Source organism: Macrosteles quadrilineatus, unplaced genomic scaffold (assembly GCF_028750875.1).
Source record: "Macrosteles quadrilineatus isolate MER2022 unplaced genomic scaffold, UCM_ALF_1.0 Scaffold_3__2_contigs__length_128488019, whole genome shotgun sequence".
Taxonomy (NCBI): domain Eukaryota; kingdom Metazoa; phylum Arthropoda; class Insecta; order Hemiptera; family Cicadellidae; genus Macrosteles; species Macrosteles quadrilineatus.
Window position 1 is genome coordinate 3,362,268 of NW_026542596.1, and position 21,486 is coordinate 3,383,753.

Sequence of the window (21,486 nt, forward strand, 5' to 3'; positions counted from 1 at the left end):
AATATGTATTTAAAAAGATACTATTGAAGATGTATCCAAGCATTTTTAATAAGCTGAGTATGCAGTTGTCTAGGATATTCATTTACCTATTAACATTTCATAAACGACAACTGTAATGTAGCAATCATAGTGACGGTTTGGTGTTTTTTGTGATCTTATGGTCATGTGACAATCTATTTTATATGTAGGCTGTGTGTTTGTGTGTTTATTACAATGTTCTGGCTCCAGAAGTATTATTTCTTTAAGTTTTTGATTTAACCTTTTATGTTATGTTTTAAAGAATAGGGTTGTATTGTTTAGTGACTTATCAACATGTTTTTCTTTTAAATAACTGTTCCTCCAGTTTTCATTCATTAAAGTACAACTATCTTACTAAATGAGTAATCCAAGTTATTTGAATACCCTTTGCGTATAATTATTTTAAATTTAGGATAAGTTTTTTAATGAAGTTCTCTTCCATTTATATATATAATTGTTCTTACAGTTTCTTAAAGGTTAATTATCATGTTTCATGTTTGTAAGGAGGAAGAAAAGGTAAGCATAAATAAAACACTCTATAACTCATGATATGTATATTTAATGCAGCAGCCTACAAGTAGGCAAACATTTAATAACAATGTTTTAGTGTATACTTAAATGAATGAAGCCATTAAAAACTAACCTCATCAGGCCTAAGCCCATATTACGTGCAACTACTCGACTCGACTCGATACTCAATTTTTTACTCAAATACTCAACTCGACTCGACTCGAATTGAAAAATCACTACTCGCCCACCCCTAATTATAAGTGATAATCTTGATTAAAAATAAGTGAAAAACTGTTGACATTTTCAAGGAAGAAAAGTTAATAAATAAAAGTGTTAAAAATAAAAAGGTTGTTTGATTAGTTATTCTGTATTTCAAAAATATCCTCATTTATGAATGTGTTGTGTTTTCAGCTAGACTTGGTGACTTTTTCATAGTTAAACCAATTTTGAAGATATATAGCCTAAACTGTTTTTCATACAACTAGTGAGAAACTGTCATTATATAGGAAGTTCGTTTTTACTCTCATAGGGAAAAAACTTACAAAGTATTTGTAGGCCAAGATGTACGTATTTTTTTTATTTATTTATAGTTTAATGAGTTAACTAAAACAATTGATGCAATTTAAAATAAATACAAAAACTGACAAATGACAGATAAATACTTATATAAGCCTATTAAAAATTAGAGGAAACTTTATTAGATCTCATGCACTAGTCAAATTCAAACATTTACTGTAGGCTAGGGGTGTGCGAATAGTGATTTTCAACCTCGAGCCGAGCCGAGCCGAGCTTTTTAAAAAATGTTCGAGCTCGAGCTTTTTCGAGCCGAGCTTTTCCTAGCGTAACCTTATCTTAATTATTAAACTTTTTTCTTAAAAAAGTGCATAATAATAGCCTAATAATGTTCAGTCAATTTTTAAATAAACACAATGTTATTTTAATATGTTTAAAAACATTGAGAATTGTCAAGACATCAAATAGTAGATAATCACGATAAGAACTGAACTGAACTAAATGAAGATGCAAGAAATAAAAGGATATCGATTGAAGGCCTGAAGAGATATGCAGTGCAGACTGAGGCAATCAGATTGTCTTTCATAACAGAACAGCAACGCGACCTTGAATGACGACAAAACAACTAGCAAGTCGATTACATATGTATATTGTAACTACTATGAATATTTAATTCTATTTTGTATAAATAAATACAAAATAAATTTAAAAAAACACGTGATTATTCTTGTTGTTTTCCATGCACAAAATATTTTTGTTTTATGAATCCTATTAATCAAAAAAGAACATGGTTGGTTTGGATCCAAAAAGGTGGAGAGACAAGTTTTACTTATATATTAAAAAATATATAATTGACATATAGAGGAAATAGACCAAAGCACTAGAATTAATAGAATAACACACAAAGTAAACAAGAAATGAAATGCAGAACACGATGATTTAACACTGTCACTCAATTTTGTTATCTAGAAGGGTCGGCGAACTAATCAATAAATAGCCAAAACCAGTTTCCTCCCCTTCACACAGTCTCACCGCCCCCTCCCCCCCCCCCCAGCTGAGGTTCGTGCTTATCAAGACACAATTATGAAACGGAGGAGAGTAAATTTAAATAAAAGTTAGTTCCTTATTTATTAATTTAATTTTTTTTTGCTAGTTCAATAAGTATTCGGCTCGAACATTTCGAACTTTTTGAAATGTTCGAGCCGAGCCGAATAGCGTCCTATTCGGCTCGAAAAAGCTCGATGTTCGAATACTCGCACACCCCTACTGTAGGCCTATTTTAAAATAAACACTTAGTTCCATTTTTTTCCAATTGTTTTTTGCACTTAATAATAAACCTTTAACACCAAAATATAAGTTTGATACACATACATATTGTGTTTTTTTTTTATGGTATAACAGTTTATAATATTATTAGTGGAAGAAACTGTGCAAAAAAGATAGGTATCGGAAGTATCGGTATCGATAGGTATCGAGAGTACTTTGGTGGTATCGGTATCGACAATTTTTGGTATCGGCCCATCTCTAATATATATATATGAATTTGAACGGATGCGTTATTGGCCTCTGGAGATGTTTTAAAATCTTTTCTAATTGAAGGTGCATTTTATAGTTTTAATGAATTCCATACAAAAACTAAGCAACACTATGTTAGTCTTTAAGTTTAGTAATAGTTTTATATTGACGCCATTTATGTATACATATTGTATTATAAAAATGAATAAAGATGATTTTGATTTGATTTGATTTGATTTGACCTCAAAACAAAAATAAATCGGTCCCAGGTCCAGGTCTTACCATGAGACCTACAATAATAGCTTATTCCCTATATGGGAAATTCGCTAAAAGATAAACCAGTTAACATAGGAACAATAACTACTATCACGGACAGTATAAGAAATATGTTATTCATTGAATGATCAACCATATTTTGTAACTAACGCAATAGTCATTATTGTTTCTACACCTATTTATTACTCATTAAACAATGCTAAATGCTCTCATTTTTTATAACCGAACTTCACTCTTTTTGTCGCAGTTAGAAGAATTGTCGCAAGCCTTTGAAGCAACCATCGATTTCGACAGGTTTCACCTATTAGTTTAACAAAAAGTTTTAGATAATTTTTAGAACTTCATTTTATTAACTGAAAATATTTCCCTCCGATGCACCGTTTTCGAGATATAAGCGAAAACCCCAAAATTCATACCTAGCAATTTCTTTTCAAACCATTTTGTAGAGCTTAAAAAAAAACAAATCTAATATATAAAATTCTCGTGTCACAGTGTTTGTCTGCAAACTCCTCCGGAACGACTTCACCGATCGTTATGAAATTTGGTGTGTAAATTCTGTAGGTATGCGAATAGGAAGTAAACTATTTCCCGTTTCGAAATTCTTAAAAGGGCTCCGCCCCAGTGGCTCTGGAGTTTCCCATGTTAACCTTATGAGAAATGGAATTAATGAATCTTAACAGCTGTTTCAATTAAACAAGTTGGTTCTGTTCTATGATGTTCAATAGCATTAAAGTTACAAGGATTACCAACAGGGTGCAGCACTATTATTTCTTTTACATTTATCACAACAGCAAATTTGCAACCAAAAGGTGAGTGAGCGTAGCGAACGAACTTCAACCTGGAGGCGAGTTAGCGTAGCGAACGAACTTCAACCTGGAGGCGAGTTAGCGTAGCGAACGAGCTAACCTGAAGGCAAGTGAGCGCAGCGAACGAGCTCCAACCTAAAGGTGAGTGAGCGTAGCGAACGAGCTCCAACCTGGAGGCGAGTTAGCGTAGCGAACGAGCTAACCTGAAGGCAAGTGAGCGCAGCGAATGAGCTCCAACCTAAAGGTGAGTGAGCGTAGCGAACGAGCTCCAACCCAAAGGTGAGTGAGCGTAGCGAACGAACTTCAACCAGGACGTGATTGAGCGATGCGAACGAGATCATCTTGAAAATTAAACGTAACGGTACTTAAATTATAAATAGTCAAAGGCAAGACAACGTCTGCCGGGTCGGTCTGTCTTAGGGGAAACCTATAACCATTGACTATATAACACTACCAGTAGTGTGTCAGTAGTGTTATATAGTCAATGCTATAACTTAGGCGATACGAAGTTCGCCGGGTCAGCTAGTTTATTTATATATTGAAGCGTTATTATGCACCTAATGGTTAAGGAGAAAATTCAAAAAATCTGTAAATTTAAAATTCCAATATTATTCTTATGGAGAATAAGTAAACTGTTGTACTTTGCTTGTTTATGAACATATTTTGATCAAATTTGGAAAATGCATTAATTTTGTACTAAACTATTATTATTTTACAAAAAAACACCTTTTTACCCTCCCTGTTGCAGCAAACCTAAGTACTTTAAACTAATGTTATTTAAAAAGGGAATAAATGTGATATTTTTAAGGAGACATTTTAGTGTAAATCCAATCAGGCAAATGGAAATTCGCTTAGTCTGCAGGTTTGCTGCGGCGGGGGTATTTATTTTTTCAAATATTGAATTTTTTTTGTTGTTCATGGTATTAAGTAAATTTTGAGGAAATCTTTTGTAATTTGTGTATGAAAATCTTCTTTGACATTTAATTTAATTTAATTTTTTTCATATTCTAGAATTTCTAGTTTTTTTATTTTTTTATTCACGTTTTGATTAGGTGCTCTGCAAAATTTGATTTCATTGTCGTTTTGTATCCTGATTTTAATGCTTGTATGTGTTCCTGGAACCTTTTCTTTGTGACGCTTGCGTCAGAGCGGCGACGCATCAGACAGTAAAGATCAGCTGATCGCTGGAGAACTGGGGAAGGGGTAGGAAGCGCAGAGACAGAGTAGAGTCGTGTTTCGGATTCAAGAGGGTATGGACGGACTTCGATGGTCAAGGCTGGACTCCATCGCCGAATTGATAAGTTATCCTTAGTCTAAGAGATTTACGAATATGTTCTAACTTTTCAGAAAAAGGGGGATTAAGGGGTTAGGGAACTATAAATTATTTCAGATTAATATGTAAATTGTACTTTTGAGCACAAGTTTTCAGTGTTCTTTTCCTTATTATATTAATAATTAGATGCATTAGTAATATTAGACCATCAAAATGGCTGTGATATGGATGTGGTTTGGCTTAGTAATTAATTTAAGATCATTATTATTCAACTCACAATGTCGCTCGCAACACTAGATTGATTATATTGAGCCTTAACGATCCTATGAGTCCTGTACCGTTACTATAAATTATAGTAACACGTTACATTTATTATTATTCTGACTCAACTGTTGTTCTTTCTTGGATCAATTCCCCATCATCTCATTACAGTACATTTGTTGCAAAAAGAATCTCAACAATTCAATCCCTAACAAACATAAGCCATTGGAATCATGTTGTTGGCACTGAAAATCCTGCTGACCTAATATCTCGTGGCTCTTTAATCTCTCTGGTGGAATGGACCACAATGGTTATCTGGAGAACATCAATTTTGGAAGGAAGGCTCAAACTTTCGACTTGATACAAGTGTCAACTTACTCCTAGAATTGCGTAAGGCAAATAATGTAACAGCCGTCTCTCATGGTCATTATATATTTAGCAAGTATTCATCATTTCAGAAACTTTTACGAGTTGTAGTATATTATCTAAGGTTTTATAAAAACACTAAATCCGAAGATTGTCTCACAGGTTCCCTTACATGTTCAGAAATAAATGATTCAAGACTTTCTCTTTTAAAACTAGCTCCATCTCAATCATTCTCCCATGAACTGAAAACATTGAAGGAAAACAATTCTGTTGATAAACCAAGCAAACTCTTACAGCTAAATCCTTTTTCTTGATGACTAAGGGCTGATCAGAGTAGGTGGTCAACTAAAACATTCATCTTTAAGTGTTGATAATAAATATCCGATTATTCTCGATCACAAACATAGGCTAACACGGTTGATTGCAGAAGATCTACATGTTCAAATATAACATGCAGGACCACAACTTTTATTAAGTTCCCTTCGAGAAACTTACTGGCCATTAAATGGCAGAAGTTTAGTCAGAAGTGTGGTTCACAAATGCCTGAAAAAATGCTTTAAGACTAAACCTAAGGCTACCAATCAACTAAAGGGTCAACTACCTCAAAACAGAGTTCTACCTTCAAGGCCATTCTCCCATTGTGGATTAGATTATTTTGGACCTGTATATATACATGCAAGCAACAACAAAAGGACTAAGGTTACAAAAGCATACGTTTCTCTGTTTGTGTGTTTTACCACAAAGGCCATTCACCTTAAACTAGTTGAGGATTTAACGACAAATTCGTTCCTTGCTGCCTTAAGGCGGTTTGTATCTCGCAGAGGTCAACCATACAAAATTTACTCGGATAATGCTAAAACATTTGTTGGTGCGGACAAGGAACTACAAGAGTTTAAACATTTGTGGTGTTCAGATGATCACAACAGCCAAGTTCTGTCAAGTTTGGCTGCACAAGGGATCACTTGGAGTTTCATCCCCCCTCATTCACCAAATTTCGGAGGGCTTTGGGAAGCTGGAGTGTGTTTAGTGAAATACCACCTTAAGCGAGTAGTTCAAAATACAAAATTAACCTTCAATGAAATGTACACTTTATTAGTACAAATAGAAGCTTGTGTCAATTCACGCCCTTTGACACCTTTATCCAGCGATCCAAATGATTTTACGCCCTTTACACCTGCTCATTTCCTTATTGGAACTTCTTTCACCAGTGTTCCGGAACCTAATCTTAAAGATCTGAAATTAAATAGACTTTTTCGATGGCAACATGTTCAACAACTCTCACAGCATTTTTGGAACAGATGGTGCAAGGAATATCTGAACCAACTGCAGAAAAAGTCAAGGTGGAATACATCAAGACCTAACATAAAAATTGACGATATAATGCTTATTCAAGACGACAATTTACCACCTTGTACTTGGAAAATTGGACGAGTGATCGCAGTGCACCCAGGAAAAGACAATTTTGTGCGAGTTGCGACCCTAAAAACAAAGGATGGACTTATTAAGAGGTCTATTTCAAAACTGTTCCCTTTACCAACTCAAGAAATTAATTGAAATAAACCAGGTTTAGTATTTCAAAGGGGCCGGAATGTGTAAAAACACATCATTTATACAGGGTGAATAAAAAGTCAAGACCCCCCCTCTATTATTTTTCCAAGTAAATATACAGAGATATCCTTTTGGTGGTCGAGCAATCTTAGCAGGAAGTTTCATTTTATCATTTTGAAATTTTTGAATGTCCCCCCAAAAGGGGGGATTTGGGGGGCAACTCAAATATTTTAAATGTAAATCCCCTTTAAGTGACACCTCATTTTGAAGTGTTTACAAAAACTTAAAGAATGGTGAAAACTAGAGGTCGCCATCTCTTCTCTACCCAAAATGGTAGCCCGTCAAATGTTGTGGAAAATCGATGGTAAAATTGTTAATATTGGCTGCCATTTTGGATAGAGAAGAGATCGCGAGCTCTGGTTTTCACCATTCTTTAAGTTTTTGTAAACACTTCAAAATGAGGTGTCACTTGAAGGGGGTTTACATTCAAAATTTTTGAGTGTCCCCCCAAAATGGGGGATTCGGGGGACAACTAAAAATGTTTCAATAGAAACCTCCTATCAAGTGACACCTCATTTTGAAGTGTTAAAAAAACTTGAAGAATGGTGAAAACCAGAGCTCGCTATCTCTTCCCTATCCAAAATGGCAGCCAATATTAACAATTTTACCATCGATTTTCCACAACATTTGACGGGCTACCATTTTGGATAGAGAAGAGATGGCGACCTCTAGTTTTCACCATTCTTTAAGTTTTTGTAAAACTTCCTGCTAAGATTGCTCGACCACCAAAAGGATATATCTGTATATTTACTTGGAAAAATATTAGAAGGGGGGGTCTTGACTTTTTATTCACCCTGTATATATGCATTTAACACTTAAAGTGCCGTTGACATGTTTGAACATGAAAATTGCATTTATTTCAATGTTAAGCAATGGCGGGAATTCCCGTCATCAGCACCCAATGTGTTAATTATCAAAAAGACTATATTTCTATGTCATTCAAATCATATGTTTTGTTTGTTTATACATATTTAAAAAACAACATTATAATTATTACAATCCACTGTTACCTTCAATAAACATGTACTAGACATTTTCAATCTTATATTTTACAATTCATATCAATTTCACTTTACAAATTTATTCAACCAAATTTTACCAAACTGTGTCCTCCCCCATTGCAAACGCAAAGCTTGAATATAACTGCAATAAGCATTTTATACTTATATGCCAACCCCGTACGAAGGATGGGTACTCTGCTAGTATATATATATATATATATATATATATTCAGATACTAACTTGTTTTGTTGTAGGTTTTCCTCTGAGTAAGGGGAGTGTGAATCACATGGGGAGAAGTTTCAGGTTGTATTTTGTCTCTTGATGCTGAACGCTTGGCTTTGCCAACTGGAGGGGCTCGATACTGTGAACAATGTGCAGATAAATTGTTAATATTATTTACCATAAAATAAGAGACCTGACTAAATGATTTCTCTCTCTCTCTCTTTTCTTTTGCTACAGATCATTCTTATCTCTACAGAATGAAGACCCAAAGTATTCAAATTATCCAACAATTGATATATTTGATGTTCAAAGAAACAACTGAACACTTTAAGATTTCATGGTTAGAATACAAACTGACAAATTGTACCAGGATGTGTACTAAATATGGTTTAAAAAGTTCAAGGAGTCTTCCAGGAGAATTCAAGACCTGAATAATAAGAACAGATCAAAATTTTTTTGTATCATTTTGGTTTTTACAGCACAAAAAGTTAGACTTGTGTTTATCCTAAATTACCATTGCTGCATAATTAATACTGTACTGTTTATGCATTAAAAATGGTTTGATCATGATAGTAAAGTTATCCTTCAGTATGTATAAATAACTTAAGAGCTCGAGTTATAAATGTTAAACATGGGAAAGTAGAGTTATGAAGGTCATGACATAACATAATTAACTGTCAGAATGAATTTAACACCTTAGTATATACAATTTTCAGTTTGACACCTTGATAACTCAACCTTGCCTACTTGAAAACCTGATAGCTCAAATTTTGTTCCTCTTGAGTTTAAGATATTGAGGTCCAAACGTACTTGTCGCCATGTTGCTTTACCTTAGTTCTGGCCTCTAGCCGCTCCTTGGCTCTCTGACTAGCAGGACTCTTAGGTTGTATCCTGGTCATCTTCTCTTTACACCACTCCAGATGTCTGTCGTAGGCCTTAGGCCCGAAGGACCTTTCACAGTACGGGCAGGCCTCCTGGTCAGACAGCTTGATGACAGGAGCCTGCCCCGGTGGCATCCGAGCTGCTTTTATTGTCTGCACCAATTCATTGTGTTTTTCCCTCCATTTTGTCTAGAGCATAAGTAATAATTTACACAACACAATCTTGTAGAATTCTATTGGTTGTAAGTGGTTTTTAAGACGCCTAAAAATGATTTTAAACTAGGCAAGTTCTACAGCACATTTTAGGTTCGAAGAAAGATACTTTAGTATTATTTCATGAAGGCATAGTGAATTTCTCTACTTTAGAAAAAGCTGTGGCAGTTTATACTGGCTAATAAATAACACACTGTGGTGAAATAAAACCTCTATAAATAATTGCTTGTCACCTTTCACCCTGCATACAAATAAATCTTTAATCATAAAATGCATTGCTTAGCCCACTCATTTTTAGCTGAACTCAATTAGAGTTTGGACAACAAATATCTATTAAATAAAAGAGGTTCAGATTTACAACGGTGGTGGGAAATATATTTTTTGACGATAATTTGTATATATTGTTGTATGGAGTACATGCAACTTAGCCTATAAGAAACTGAATGTGCATGACCTTTCAGCCAGAGCCAACTATGTGAATATGAAGCATGCACAAACTTAGCCAGTGGAGTTATACCAACAGCATGGAGGACCTCAAGGGTGGTATTCATACCGAAGCCTGGAAGGGACACATATGCTGTGCCTAAGGCTTTTAGACCAATCAGCCTTACATCGTTTCTCCTGAAGACCATGGAGAAATTAGTGGATGGACGAATAAAGGATAGGGTCCTTGTAAGCCGTCCTTTACACCCGAACCAACACACCTATCAGAAAGGAAAGTCATGCGAAACAGCCCTGCAATGCGCTGGTTTGCAAGATTGAAAATTCTATCTCGAACAAGGAAATAGCGGTAGCTGCATTTCTTGATATAGAAGGAGCTTTTGACAACACTAGTACTCGCTCGATTGTATCAAAGCTGGTATCAAGAAATGTAGAAAGCACTGTTGTGAGGTGGGTGGCAACATGCTCGAAAGTAGGAGAGCGCAAGCTTCTCTGTGTGGGACGGTGAGAGAGGTCAAGGACCAAAGAGGGTGTCGACAGGGTGGCGTCTTGTCACCAAATCTATGGAACCTGGTGGTCGACGATCTCCTGTCCAAGATCAATGCACAGGGTATGTACGCTCAAGGATATGCTGACGACATTGTTGTCCTAATAAGAGGAAACACTTGCCTGGAACTCATGCAGAGGGCATTGCCGATAGTGGAAAGGTGGTGCAACCAGGAAGGTCTAAGGTCAATCCAATGAATAAAGAAAGAAAGAAAGAAATCTGTTTATTTTCCATGTATAAGACCGTAAGAGTATTGTTTACAAGGAAGAGAAATGTTGATATCGCTAGAGTACCAACTCTCTTCGGTAATCAGATCCAGGTTAACACTAATAACGAAACCCTACCCAGGCTAGTTTTGTTGTAAATAAAATCAAAATCGACGCTAACCGAAACCCCCGGTCTGTAAATAAATTCAACTATTACAAACAATTTTTGTTTGGTCTTGCTAGGTCACTCTTTAGTTTAACACATGTTTAAATAAAAATATAAAACTCCGGCTTTGCTCTGGAAGTAATAAGTCCTGCAGTCTGTGGTTAACCTTAAAACTATTTCAAACTACGTCCATATGTTATTTGTAAACAAAGGGAAATGAGTTTGATAAAATGTCAACAGAGAGCGCCGCCTTCCAAACTTTAGCCCATAAATGTACTTAAGTGGTGCCCTTTCTAAATATTCTGAGACGTATTTGCACATCTACGTTAAAATACCTTTAATTTGACACATCAAACTTTAAAATCCATCAAGCCGTTATTGAGTTATGACTGTGAAAAGAAAACCGATTGCGTATTAATATATAGATTAATTCTTGGTTAATACCACAAAGCAGAATTGAAGGTACTGTTATTAGCCTAGTGTAAAAACAACAAACACAACTTATTTATACAACTAGTTCCAACAAATTCTTACATTTTCTTGCTTAGGTGATTTCAGGGAAGACTTGCTACTGGATTGAAGCTGTGAAGTGCTGCTGACTTGTGTCTATAAAACAATACAAGAAGAACATTGTGCAAACATTACTTTTACTGTGTTTTATGCGTGCAAACTGACAACTACCAACCAAACACTATGTACTAACTTAATAAACATTTTAAGCGGAGATGAAAGCACTAATGAAAGGTCTATAACAATAGTTTGGATGCACGAGACAACAATATTCGAGTCCATTCATTCTTATTTACCACAACAGACAGGAAGTGCTGTTGAAGAGAGCTCTAAATTGAGAAATCTATTTTTAACACAGATTTGTTTGGTTGTCACCAACATTGGCTGAGATCTGTTAAATGATTTATGTTTACCTTTTTAAAAAATATATTAAATAGCCAAATTAAAAGTTTTGTAATCGGTATTAAAAAAATCTACAAAGCTTGTTAGGCTATTGTTATAACACATAATTTCGCTTAGTTACTTTATAACTTTTATACTATGAAACTTACAGAGCTATAAATAACACATCAAATGAAAAAGCAACTCAAACTTTTATGCCTTACAATGACACGTTATTTAACAAAATCCATCCAGTAGAACTGTAGATTTAATTGTGCAAAGTTAAAAAGGAATCTCCAACTGTTTTCACCACTATGTAAATATTTCATTATGTTTTTGACGTAACTAATGCATTTTATGTTAATTTTGCTGAATAACACGTTCGCTGCTACGGACGTTCCGGAACGTCAAACGGGCCACGGTGCCAGGAGCTAGGAACGTTCCGGAACGTCGCCGTTCATTGTTGTTTAACGTTACCATGGATCAGCCAGCTCGTCACGAGCGTCCTATATTTCTTTGCAGCTTGTGGGGATGTACTTTTCTTACAATAAAAAAATATATTTTCCCAAAATCACCACCAGGGTCATTTAGAACAGGGCTTTGTACCACCTCTTTCCTGCTAGAGCGACACTACTTTGCCGACTGCAACCTGGGTGGTGCTGCTATCTATGAGAATCACTTAGTACTATGTCCAAAGCCAGTTTGATTGCAGAACATTGCCATCCAGTATAACTACTGTTGTTTTTACTGTAATTCAGTGAATCGGCAGCAATGTTTACGCAGCGGCGAGCGTTAGTTAAACTCCTTTTTTTTTTCTTTTTTTTTTTTTTTTTTAGTCCTATCACTGAGCATGAAGTTGCAAAATTAATTATTACTCTTTCCCCTCACAAAAGTACAGGTGATGAGTTAATTTCTGCAGCTATTATTCAAAATATATGTGACGAGATCACTCCAGTTTTAACAGAATTGTTCAATTTAAGTATTGCTAGCGGTTGTTTCCCTGATATCTTAAAAATTGCCACAGTAGTTCCCATATTTAAGAAAGGAGATAAGTGTAACGAAGAGAACTACCGCCCAATATCACTGCTTCCTGTGCTTTCAAAATTACTAGAAAAATTTATTAAAAATAGACTCACTGGATTTTTAGATAACAATAAATTTTTTTCACCAAATCAGTTTGGATTTAGAGAAGGCCTTAGTACAGAGTTAGCACTTCAACACTTTTTGACAAATATTTACGGAAACTTAAATAGCACAACTCATAATAAAACAGCTGGTTTGTTCTTAGATATTAGTAAGGCATTTGATACTATCGATCATGTTTTGCTCTTGAACAAACTAGAATCAGCAGGGATAAGAGGTGTACCACTTTCATGGTTTAGGTCATATCTTTCTGGGAGGCAGCTGGTTAAAATTAAGAAGAGCAAAAGTAGTATCCAAAGTATTAACTTCGGTGTTCCCCAAGGATCAGTCCTTGGTCCTATTTTATTTTTAATTTTTGTCAACGACTTGTGCAGTGGTCTTTAGAATGGACGCCTAACAGCGTTTGCTGATGATACAGCATTGTCATACTGTGCAAGCACTTTAGATGAGCTTCATCACATAATGCAGGATGATCTACATAAAATATCACTTTGGTTCAGTTGCAACAAACTTTGTCTAAATGTTTCTAAAACAATCTTTATCAATTTTTCTTTATCCCAGTCAAATGTTTTTAATCCACCTTTAATTTTCCATAAAACAGATTGTAATAAAACTAGTTGCTTATGTGATTCTATAAAACAATGTAATGTTACCAAATATCTAGGTGTACTTTTGGATGAAAATCTATCATGGAAGATGCATGTAAATAATTTAAAAAATTCATTACGTTACTCACTTAGATCTTGTTTCCACCTCAAATATTGCTGTCCTCTTCCCATCTTAAAACAGGTTTACCACTCTTTAATCAATTCTAAGCTTGAATATGGAATTTCTTTGTATGGAGGTGCCTATGTGTCGAATTTAAAATCTTTAATAACTTTACAGAAGAAATTTGTCAGATTAATATGTAATGTAAATTTTTATTCTCATTCTCTACCTTTATTTGTAATTCATAATATCCTTCCCTTCAGATATTTATACAGGGTGATTGATATAAGTGTGCCAGCCGTTTTATTCAAAAACTATAAGAGATATCAAAAAAGTTAAATGGTAAGTGCCTTGGATTTTTTATTTAAAAAAACAAAAAAATTATTTTAGCCACCATTTTTCCAATATGGCCGCCAACTTTGATTTTTCTTACGGAACATCCTGTATTTTATGATGTATTCTGGTAGAAAAAGTAATTTTAAGACGATTTTATTCTTGTGATTTTTTTCATAAACCTAACCGTTTTGAAGATAATAATGGTTAAAGTTTTGAAATTTCTGCATGAGAAAGAGTTTCGATAAAGGCCTAAGCAAGCATGCCACCCGTTTTGCTCGAAAACCATTCAAAATTGCACAACTTAAACCATTATTATCATTGAAACGGTTAGGTTTATGAAAAAAATCACAAGAATAAAATCGTCTTAAAATTACTTTTTCTATCAGAATACATCATAAAATACAGGGTGTTCCATAAGAAAAATCAAAGTTGGCGGCCATATTGGAAAAATGGCGGCTAAAATAATTTTTTTGACTTGACTATAATTTTTTTAATAAAAAATCCAAGGCACTTACCTTTTAACTTTTTTTGATATCTCTTATAGTTTTCGAATAAAACGGCTGGCACACTTATATCAATCACCCTGTATATTTTTAAAGTATTGACTATATTTTTCAAATAGTGGTAATGCAGGACCAACAGTTGATAACATTCACAATTATTCAACTAGACAAACTGCGCAAAACATTCTACGTTTACCCAAACCAAACTGTACCCTGTTTAAGAAGTGTTTTATTTATTTATCAATTAAAATTTTTAATGTCATTCCTGAATCTGTAAAGCAGAGTAGGTCATTTAGTGTTTTTAAGAAATCTTTGAAAAAGTGGCTATTAACCAAGTCATATGATGAAATAGAACAGTTGTATTCTTAATAAAATTAGCAAGTCATGTCTAGCTCAGAGTATTTGCTTTATCTTTGTAAGTATCTGTATTTCAGAGTCTGGGTTTTCATTGTTTTCTTCAATTTCTTAAAATGTTCTCATTATTATAGTTACATAATTTTCGTTTTACTTCCTAGATATTGGTGAATTATGTTTTCTTTGTTGTCTTTTCCACAAAAGCTATTGGACTAAAGGTAAATTAAATTTATAATTCATTTTGTTACCCTTTTCAGAGAATCTTTTGATATTGTTAAGTATTAGTTGAGACTCCCGCCCACACACAGAAGTTTTAATCTTCTTTGGGTGTGTATATTTCTTCGCAAGTTAAAGCAAACTGTTTTTATTTAATTAATTAACAATAAGTTTTGATTACATTGTAAAATAATTTGTTTTTATAGATCTTTGTAATTTTATTGTATTACTTGTGGAGAAATAAAGATTTATTATTATTTATTATTATTATTATCCTGGCGCCGTCCCGGCATCTAGCGGTCAGCAGCGAACAAGATAAACGACGTATGACTTATGACTATAAATTCGGAGAATCCTTAATGTTTTTGCAAACAACTATTAAATGGTGAGGAAATCAAGACTCCAGGTTACATTTTGGTCTATGTTTATGCTCAAAAGACTTGTGGCTTTTATAAGTGACAAAACAACTCCATCATAGGGTAAATCAAACGAGACAAGTGTTTTATTTTGCATTGTTTGAAAGTTTATTATTTGTGTCTTTGAACTATTTAGTTTCAAGCTGTTAGCACTAAAACCATCTTGACAGTTCAAATACCTCCCAATTTGTCACTAACCCACCATATTATTGTCATTAAAAGAAGGAACTCCAATAATACTAATGCAAAACTTGAATCCGCCCAAGCTGTGCGACGGAACCAGACTGACGATTAAAAAAATGGCACCAAACTTGATCGAAGCAACAATCATCAGTGGTAAGGTTAAAGGAGAAATAGTCTTATACCCAAGAATACCGATGATTTCATCCAAATTACCCTTTGAATTCAAGTGACTACAATTTCCTTTGTGTCTTGCTTTCGCAATCACCAATATTAGGCACAAGGCCAATCCCTAATTATCGCCGGCTTAAATTTAGGAAATGCATGCTTTTCACACGGACAGCTGTATATTGTTTTGTGCTCACGTGGTGGTAGGTACGCCTAAAAACTTTTATATTTATAGGCGTGAACGTTATTTATTCTGTTTATCTATATAAATAAAATTAGAGTTTTGTCTGTACATTGCTCAGAATTATATATTTTTAGGTTATTTTTACGTCTTATACATTAAATAAGCAGAAACGAGTCTTATCTCAATTTCTGTCTGTCTGTCTGTCTTTCCCTTTGTCTGTAACACTCAAGATGGCATTTTACGCTATCTTCTCCTGGAAAACGAGAGTACCTATCAAGATCCAAGTCATTTTAATGTATTCACTGGATTGGCAAGATTGTCTTTAGCCATTAAAATATGGCCTCACTACTTTGTAAATAATATTACAAACGTTCAAAAATGTAGTTTTGTGCGATTTATGTCAAGTTTTCGTCCAATTTTTATTGCATAATCATCTATGAAATAACGAACAGCTGTTCGGATCAAGATTATTTTTCCTAGCTGTCACTGATATGTTTACAAATGTTGTTTACAAATACCGCAACCTTTTTCAATCACGTTTTGAATGTAAATCCCAAGTGATTAAAAACGTTTTTCTTACATAACGGATTTAATTAATCGAAAGTGCAATAATATAGTGTAATAGTGTAACCGTGTAAATGAAATTAAATAACTAGGCATCATCCAGTTCAGGAACCAGAAATTCTTTGTGTATAAATTGTTCTTGAGTTTTGATAACCAGAAAGAAGACCTTGAATCAGTGTTGTATACGGCTGGGAAACTTTAAATTTAATAATGATCGTCGCCAATGGCTTAGAAATATGGTTTCCACTCAATGACACGGCGCTTCAATGGCGGTTGTGTAAAGTGATAAGTAAAAAATCACAACTGCAGTGGTTGATTGTAACAGAGGTTTACGGATGATGCTAAACTCGCTTTTCTAATGTGTTATTTTCTGTTCCTACCATTGACTATATACAGGGTGTCTCGGAACTCTCTACCAATATTTTAGGGCATTGTTCCTGGGTAAGAAACATATCTAAATATCATATTTAAATTGTCCGGAAGTCCTTATTTACTCAGATAGCCGCCATTTTGTTTTTTTCACTTATTAATTTTTTTCTGAAGATTGGTTAAACATACGAAGTTGAAACTTTGCACAAACATTTATGACAACTAGACAAAACTACAAAAAAATTATGACGATTTTTCAAATTCATAAAACAAAATGGCGGCTGTTTAAAATTTTGTTTCTTAAATTACTCGAAAACCGTTGATTTTACAAAAATTTTAGAAGAATAACTTTTTTAAGGCAATTTTATTACAAATCGATCGACACCTTAATCTTTAAGATCGGACGAGTATTAACTGAGATATGGCAGTTTTAGTGATACGTGACCGCCGGATATTAGTTGCAGCGCATGCTGAAAGCGGTCACGTATCACTAAAACTGCCATATGTTTGTGCAAAGTTTCAACTTCGTATGTTTAACCAATTTTCAGAAAAAAATTAATAAGTGAAAAAAACAAAATGGCGGCTATCTGAGTAACTAAGGACTTCCGGACAATTTAAATATGATATTTAGATATGTTTCTTACCCAGGAACAATGCCCTAAAATATTGGTAGAGAGTTCCGGGACACCCTGTATATATAGTCAATAGTACCTACTCACCGTGTGATGCAATCGCTGGACCATACAGCCATGCTCTTGGGTACGTACGCCTACCCAATTATTCATAACAAACTGTTCGACGACGATCCTTGATACCGGTACTTTTCCCTAGAATACACGGCCTACCTACTTAAGAAATAAAATTACAAACATCCAAAAACCCAACGTTGTGTGATTTTTGTCACATTTCCTTCTAATGTTATTAGATAGCCTTTACCAATCATTGTTTCGAGAATAGGTACGTAGGGCCTAACCTATTAAATAATAGTTGTTTGTATGAGGTTGTTTTTTTTAAAAACTGACACCGATAAGTTTACATTAAAAGTTGTTTACAAATAAAGCAATTATTGGGAAATAACTTTGATTGCCGTTTTAAAACGTTTTACGAGAAAATAAAAAACCAATGAGATCAATAACCTCGGGACTTGATAAACTCATATAATTGGTCGGCTGTACTATAGTTCTCAACTGTGAACGTTGGTTTTTGGTACCGGTTCTATTCCTTAGAACCGTTGGTACTGTTGGTAGTAGCAAGAATCATTTTTAAGTACCAACACATCACTGTACTTTACAAATTAGTTATCGTTGGTGTTGCACCTTATTTATTATTACAGGCGTATTCAATTTAATTGATGTCTTAACTGTACAATTTTTGCTTTTTCTTTCTTGATTCCAAAATGTTAGTTTATGCTAAGAAAACGATAACGCACTTTAGTAAAACATTTATTCAGCTAACCATAATGAATTGTTTAAACGCTTTACGTTGTTTATGTATCAATAGTTCGTGGCCTATTTTGGTAATATTTACTATACATAAATTACCAATCGTCTATACCAGGGTGGCTGGACCACCCTGGACCAGTCGTCTTCATTTCATATAGTAAGCCGTCATTTCGGGTCATCATCGGTCCAAGCAAATATACATTGTTATGATGAAATTTGATGACATTAACAAAATATTTTAGATACTAATTTTACAAGTACTTTGTTATGCTTAAAGCGTAGCAAACCCCCTAATTAAGTTCTGTATTTTTGTGTGTATGTCTGTTAGTAAAGCATTAATGTCCTTATTTCTCAGTGTTTCACGGAAAGGACAAAAGTACCTTTATAATGAAAATGTCAACACGAATAAAGTGTTAAATTGGGAGGTTGAAGTAGTGCCCTAAATACTTTTAACCATTGTGGAAGGTAACTTTCAATTATAGGCCTACATTAGGGCTATGCCTCATAGATCTATAAAGCATTTTTTAGTTTAATCATTGGATTTAACATATGGACCAACACGACCCAGGTTACATTTAATTTCGAAGCATTTGTTTTGGCTTGAAACTGTCAGATACTGTATTTGCGAAGGTTTATATACTGTATAATAGTTTTGCCAGCATATCTGAAAATATGCAAACCAAATTCTGTTCTTAATAAAAAGGTTTCAATAACTGACTACAATAAGATCCCCGTGCGTAGAACGGGCACACAGCTAGTTCTAAATGAAATTAAATGACATTTATTTTCCTTTAAGCATTGTACTAAATGCAATGGGCATCGTCAAAAAATACACTTGTCAATATATACAATCATTATGCAAAACAAACTTAACCTAAGAATAACCAAGCAAACACAGCACGCAAAATTTCCATTGGTACCATTGGTTTGATCCTTTGTTACTGTGTTCCATCCCGTTTGGTTGTCATGTCCTATTCTTGTTGCATTTTCAACTTCATCCGGATGCAGCATCAATGATTATAATAGGTGAGTATTTACAGAGCCATTGTCCAGAACAAAATAAACAATCTGTGTCCTTTTAGTTAGAATTGCTCCATTCAAAGGAGGGGAAGATAAGATTTTCCAAAGAGATATTGGTGTTTGAGGGTTGTTGAAGTATGTAGGTAAAATTATTTCAGTGACAGCAATAGTGAAAACTCCACAGTCGTAAGTATTCTCCTGCTGCGGTGAATGAGTAACAGAGATTAAGTTTGAAACTCCAAGTTTGTCCTCGTTTAAGAAAAAGAATATTTTTTCAGTAAGTTTTAGTGAATTTCCCATTAAGGGAATGAGCTATTACTGTAGGTCTCATGGTAAGATCTGGACCCAGGGCCGATTTACTTTTTCGTTTTGAGGTCCCCAGAAGCCAAAAAAAAACACCACCCGTTCAAATTCATATATATATGAGACACATTTATATATGTGTCCGTTGGCGCGATAACTCGAGCAAAAATCATCCGATTTTGATGAAATTTGGTACAAACATGTAAACCTACGTTTATTCGAACGAGTTTGCGAACCAGCATGATCGGACTATGGGAACAGGGGTTTATGGGGGGTTTTATGGGGTAAAAATTGGTTTTTCCCATTTTTGACCCTAAAAACTTAAAATTTAGCAATTTATTTTCAAACCATTTTGTAGAGCTTAAAAAAACAAATAATTTAGTATATTACAGCGTTCAGAGGTGCCCATCCCCCCTAAACCCAGAGGCGCAATCCCCCCCCCCCCAAGCCAAATGAGTAGTTCCCCCCCCCCAATTTATGTTGTCGTTTATTTAAACCTACCCTCCCCCCACCAATTTATCTGACAATTTTCCCTTTACCTCATAAAACGAGTATTTAAAGTATTTAGTAAACTCGAGGTACAAAAAACAAACTTGCTGATTGAGAATCAAAATTAAATGTTTAATAGGAAACGTCATTTAACAATACATATCTAACTAATCATTGAATTAGAAGTTTTTCAATTTACAAAATTCCGAATTTGTATTGTCAGCCAACATGTGCTCACTATTGCTATAGACAACGTCTTCAACACGTTCAACAATATACTCGGTGAATTACTCTACTCCAACACAGTACTGTAACTGTACAATATATTAGGTGGCGTTAATGTTTAGAGGGCTTAAGAAATCAAACAGCTTTAAGTGTATTAATAATACTTTGGCATAAAGTATCTTAATTGTTTAAAAATTATAGGCAGAGTCACGAAATAAGTCAGACTTGTTGCTCGCCACATCCAGGCTGCCTTCTACAAAAATAGCCGGGCAAAATACCATGCCACCAGAACAAAAGGTTTTTGTGACGAAGTAATCTTATAATTCATTTTTATAGCCCCAGGATTGCCTTTAATGCTATTAAAAAGAAAAAGAGGTTGCCTCAGTCGCGCGTATGACGTCACCTGCCGACCCGGATCTGTTTACAAATAAATAAATGAAAAACAAACAACAATAACAAAGTACTTGACAGGTGACAGCTGTGTGAATTAAAAGCAGCACCGTCCGGGTCGGCGGGTGACGTCATACGTGCGACTGAGGCAACCTCTTTTTCTTTTTAATAGCCTTGTTCTGACGACACCTCCAGAAGGGGATCTTTTTTAAATCCTGACTATGGTGGAGTTAAAGAACCAACAAAACATAACATGTAAAATTCGACACTGGCATGTTAAGGATTGTCTGACAAGGTGCTTTACCATTCTTAGAAGCAATCTTAATTACGAACGGCAAAATGTTGATGGTGTTTATAGTGAGCTACTTTTAGTGAGAAACACTTTTTCGGACTGCTTGTACAAAATTATACAGCCATTATGACAGCTAGCAAAAATTAAAAATCCCCCCTAAATCTCTTAAAAAAAGTCCCCCCCAAAAATTCCTGTGGCGCAAACGCGCCACAGTACCCCCCTCTGGGCACCCCTGACAGCGTTGTTATGCGCCTAATGGTTACGGAAAAAATTCCAAAAATCTGTAAATTAAAAATTCCCATGTTATTCTTATGGAGAACTAGCTGGCTCGACAGACGTCGTCCTGTCCTATTGTGGTTTTATGTCACATGCTCGTTCATTTTCAAGATGAGCTCGTTCGCATGGCTCAATCACGTCCTGGTTGAAGTTCGTTCGCTACGCTCACTCACCTTTAGGTTGGAGCTCGTTC

The 21,486-nt window shown here is 34.7% G+C and overlaps 1 protein-coding gene across 2 annotated transcripts in view; it reads right to left on the reverse strand.

Moving 5' to 3' along the window:
• Nucleotides 1–21,486, reverse strand: part of LOC128988560 (uncharacterized) — a 75,408-nt gene that overhangs the window by 37,951 nt on the left and 15,971 nt on the right. For both annotated transcript variants that reach the window (XM_054409952.1, XM_054409951.1), the window contains exons 3-5: nt 11,359–11,430; nt 9,201–9,440; nt 8,389–8,509 (exon numbers count right to left, since the gene is read on the reverse strand). In XM_054409952.1, the coding sequence (XP_054265927.1) occupies nt 8,389–8,509; nt 9,201–9,440; nt 11,359–11,430 (433 nt within the window). The remainder of the gene's footprint in view (nt 1–8,388; nt 8,510–9,200; nt 9,441–11,358; nt 11,431–21,486) is intronic.